Source organism: Tetrahymena thermophila (assembly GCF_000189635.1).
Source record: "Tetrahymena thermophila SB210 genomic scaffold scf_8254286, whole genome shotgun sequence".
NCBI classification, from domain to species: domain Eukaryota; phylum Ciliophora; class Oligohymenophorea; order Hymenostomatida; family Tetrahymenidae; genus Tetrahymena; species Tetrahymena thermophila.
Genome location: NW_002476122.1, coordinates 1 through 4,902, shown reverse-complemented (window position 1 = coordinate 4,902; position 4,902 = coordinate 1). Strand labels below are relative to the sequence as shown.

At 19.0% G+C, this 4,902-nt stretch overlaps 1 protein-coding gene across 1 annotated transcript; it reads left to right on the top strand. All coding sequences in view use genetic code 6, as the record gives it.

Moving 5' to 3' along the window:
* Positions 1-56: 56 nt before the first annotated feature.
* TTHERM_002653425 (hypothetical protein) lies at positions 57-2,522 on the top strand (the record flags this gene model as incomplete). Its single annotated transcript, XM_012800394.1, has 7 exons — positions 57-127; positions 377-466; positions 1,057-1,146; positions 1,396-1,485; positions 1,735-1,824; positions 2,074-2,163; positions 2,402-2,522. The coding sequence occupies 7 exons, from the start codon at positions 57-59 to the stop codon at positions 2,520-2,522; spliced, it is 642 nt and encodes a 213-aa protein (XP_012655848.1).
* Positions 2,523-4,902: the final 2,380 nt, after the last annotated feature.

The window sequence follows — 4,902 nt, the reverse complement described above, 5'->3', positions numbered from 1 at the left end:
TATTTTATGATATATTTTATCTTCAATATTTAAAAAGTAACAATTAAATTGGTGCAATGGGTGCATCAGGCTTAGGTTCAGCTTTAGCAAAATGCATTAATCTCTCAAATTTGACACTTGAACTTTGGTAAAAACAGTTTATTTGTTTTGGATTGTGATATTTTTAATTATAAAAACTAATTAAAAACAATAAAGCTCTTTTTTCTTTTATTTTTATCGTGATTGCTGTTTTGTTTTTTCTTTGTTAATTAGGCTCATCATTTATTTTATACATTTGCTTTTATTATTAATTAATTTTATTATTTCATATTTTTTCTTCATTTTTTCCTTCTAATTAACTATTTAATCATATATTTTTTCTTCAATATTTAAAAAGTAACAATAAAATTGGTGATGAAGGTGCATCAGGCTTAGGTTCAGCTTTAGCAAAATGCATTAATCTCTCAAATTTGACACTTGACCTTCAGTAAAAACAGTTTATTTGTTTTGGATTGTGATATTTTTAATTATAAAAACTAATTAAAAACAATAAAGCTCTTTTTTCTTTTACTTTTTATCGTGCTTACTGTTTTGTTTTTTCTTTGTTAATTAATCTCATCATTTATTTTATAAATTTGTTTTTATTATTAATTAATTTTATTATTTCATATTTTTTCTTCATTTTTTCCTTCTAATTAACTATTTAATCATATATTTTTTCTTCAATATTTAAAAAGTTACAATTAAATTGGTGCAATCGGTGCATCAGGCTTAGGTTCAGTTTTAGCAAAAAAGCATTAATCTCTCAAATTTGACACTTAACCTTTTGTAAAAACAGTTTATTTGTTTTGGATAGTGATATTTTTAATTATAAAAACTAATTAAAAACAATAAAGCTCTTTTTTCTTTTACTTTTTATCGTGCTTGCTGTTTAGTTTTTTCTTTGTTAATTAAGCTCATCATTTATTTTATTCATTTGCTTTTATTATTAATTAATTTTATTATTTCATATTTTTTCTTCATTTTTTCCTTCTAATTAACTATTTAATCATATATTTTTCTTCAATATTTAAAAAGTTACAATTAAATTGGTGCAATGGGTGCATCAGGCTTAGGTTCAGCTTTAGAAAAATGCATTAATCTCTCAAATTTGACACTTAACCTATGGTAAAAACAGTTTATTTGTTTTGGATTGTGATATTTTTAATTATAAAAACTAATTAAAAACAATAAAGCTCTTTTTTCTTTTTCTTTTTATTGTGCTTGCTGTTTTGTTTTTTCTTTGTTAATTAAGCTCATCATTTATTTTAAATTTTTGTTTTTATTATTAATTAATTTTATTATTTCATAAAATTCTTCATTTTTTCCTTCTAATTAACTATTTAATGATATATTTTTTCTTCAAAATTTAAAAAGTAGCAATTAGATTGGTGATGAAGGTGCATCAGGCTTAGGTTCAGCTTTAGCAAAATGCATAAATCTCTCAAATTTGAAACTTAATCTTTGGTAAAAACAGTTTATTTATTTTGGAAAGTGATATTTTTAATTTTAAAAACTAATTAAAAACAATAAAGCTCTTTTTTCTTTTTCTTTTTATTGTGCTTGCTGTTTTGTTTTTTCTTTGTTAATTAAGCTCATCATTTATTTTAAATTTTTGTTTTTATTATTAATTAATTTTATTATTTCATAATATTCTTCATTTTTTCCTTCTAATTAACTATTTAATGATATATTTTTTCTTCAAAATTTAAAAAGTAGCAATTAGATTGGTGATGAAGGTGCATCAGGCTTAGGTTCAGCTTTAGCAAAATGCATAAATCTCTCAAATTTGAAACTTAATCTTTGGTAAAAACAGTTTATTTATTTTGGATAGTGATATTTTTAATTTTAAAAACTAATTAAAAACAATAAAGCTCTTTTTTCTTTTCTTTTTATCGTGCTTGCTGTTTTGTTTTTTCTTTGTTAATTAAGTTCATCATTTATTTTATACATTTGCTTTTATTATTAATTAATTTTATTATTTCATATTTTTTCTTCATTTTTTCCTTCTAATTAACTATTTAATCATATATTTTTTCTTCAATATTTAAAAAGTTACAATGAAATTGGTGATGAAGGTGCATCAGGCTTAGGTTCAGCTTTAGCAAAATGCATTAATCTCTCAAATTTGGAACTTAGCCTTGGGTAAAAATAGTTTATTTGTTTGGGATTGTGATATTTTTATAATTAAAAACAATAAAGCTCTTTTTTCTTTTCTTTTTATCGTGCTTGCTGTTTTGTTTTTTCTTTGTTAATTAAGTTCATCATTTATTTTATACATTTGCTTTTATTATTAATTAATTTTATTATTTCATATTTTTTCTTCATTTTTTCCTTCTAATTAACTATTTAATCATATATTTTTTCTTCAATATTTAAAAAGTGGAAATTAAATTGGTGATGAAGGTGCATCAGGCTTAGGTTCAGCTTTAGCAAAATGCATTAATCTCTCAAATTTGGAACTTAGCCTTGGGTAAAAATAGTTTATTTGTTTGGGATTGTGATATTTTTAATTATAAAAACTAATTAAAAACAATAAAGCTCTTTTTTCTTATTATTTTTATCGTGATTGCTGTTTTGTTTTTTCTTTGTTAATTAAGTTCATTATTTATTTTAAACTTTTGTTTTTATTATTAACTAATTTTATTATTTCATATTTTTTCTTCATTTTTTCCTTCTAATTAACTATTTAATGATATATTTTTTCTTCAATATTTAAAAAGTAAAATTAAATTGGTGATGAAGGTGCATCAGGCTTAGGTTCAGCTTTAGCAAAATGTATTAATCTCTCAAATTTGACACTTGACCTTCAGTAAAAACAGTTTATTTGTTTTGGATTGTGATATTTTTAATTATAAAAACTAATTAAAAACAATAAAGCTCTTTTTTCTTTTACTTTTTATCGTGCTTACTGTTTTGTTTTTTCTTTGTTAATTAATCTCATCATTTATTTTAAATTTTTGTTTTTATTATTAATTAATTTTATTATTTCATATTTTTCTTCATTTTTCCTTCTAATTAACTATTTAATCATATATTTTTTCTTCAATATTTAAAAAGTGGAAATTAAATTGGTGATGAAGGTGCATCAGGCTTAGATTCAGCTTTAGCAAAATGCATTAATCTCTCAAATTTGGAACTTAGCCTTGGGTAAAAATAGTTTATTTGTTTTTAATTGTGATATTTTAAACTATAAAAATGAATATAAAAAAAAATTTCTTTGAATTTATTTGATAGCTTTTATTTGACTTATTTTTTATCTTTTTTATTGCACTAATATTATTTTATTTATTAATTTAAAGAATAATTTATAATTTAAAAGTTTATTCTATTTTGATATTTATTTAAAATTTACACAGATTTATTTTAAAATTTTTAGCTCAATGGAATTTTCATAAAAATTCAAAGTAAAAGGCAAGTGTCTTAAATCATAAAGATTAGTTGTCTTTAATTTATATATCTACTGATAAACACCTGGTGAAAAAATGATGAATCAATATAAAATGTTTGAATAATATGATATATTTTATTATTTAATATTTTGAAAAAGTATTTTTAACCTAAAATATAAATAGATTTATAGATGTTATTATTGATTTTCAATTTATAAATATCATTCATATTTTTGTAAGTAAATAAATTATTTATTAAAAATAAAAAAATTTAAAAATTAAATTTACTTAAATAAATTAAATCCTCTTAAGCAAACCCTCCGAATTCTCCAAAAATGATCAAATAATTTGGAATTATTTTGAAATAAAAATAAATTAAATTATTTATTAATTATAATTCTATTATAATACATATATATATATATTAAATTTTTTAATAAATAAAAAAAAAATATATTTCATAAAAAGTGGAATACAAACCATGAAATTTTTGTATGGCATCTTGCTATATTAGAAATATTATAAATATTCCTAAAATTACAAAACTAAAACAGAAAAATCTACTTATAAACGTTATTCTTATAAAATTTAAGAACATTAACAACTAGAATTTTTTCAAATAGGACTAAATAAATAACTGACCATCTCTAATTCTTACTATATATATTTTTAAGCGTTTGTTTTAAATACAAATATTAAGTTTAAATAGTGAATGTTAAATTAATTTTTCTGTGATATCTCTTCATAAAACCAAATTATAAATTTATATTTGATAATTAATTCATTATTATATTTATTTGTTCTTTTTATCCATTTATAATTAATTAATAAATTAATCAAATTTAATAAATTGCTATTCAATATTTTTGAAAAATAAATAAATGATATAATAGATTAAAAAATATAACTAATTAGAAGAAGTAATTATTAATTTTTATATTAATATCCTTTAAATTTATTTTAATTTATAAAAAAAGTTTTTAAGCTCTTCACATTTACCTCATTAGATTCTACATATTGATCTCAAGTATATTTAATTAAAAGATATTATTTTTTTTATTATTAATATTTTTTGTATATTTAATTTTCAATTTATTTAAATAAATAATTTTTATTATAGAAATTATCATTATTATTTAATGATTTTTATTAAAACAAAAATTTTTTAGCTATTTTAACTTAATTTTCATTTAAATTTTTAATTAATTATTTATTATTCATTTTTTATTATTTGATACTTTTTCTTCATTTTTTGCTATTAAAATTTACACTTAATAAAAGCAGTTTATTTGATTTGCATTGTAATATTTTTAATTATAAAAGTTAATTTAAAACATTAAAGCTCTTTTAATTTATTTGATTTGTTTACCTTTTTATTTTTATTATAATTTCTTATTTTTTGATTCTTTGTTAATTTTATTTATTATTAATTAATCTTATTATTTCATATTTTTTTTCATTTTTCCCTCCTAATTAACTACAGTGAAATGCC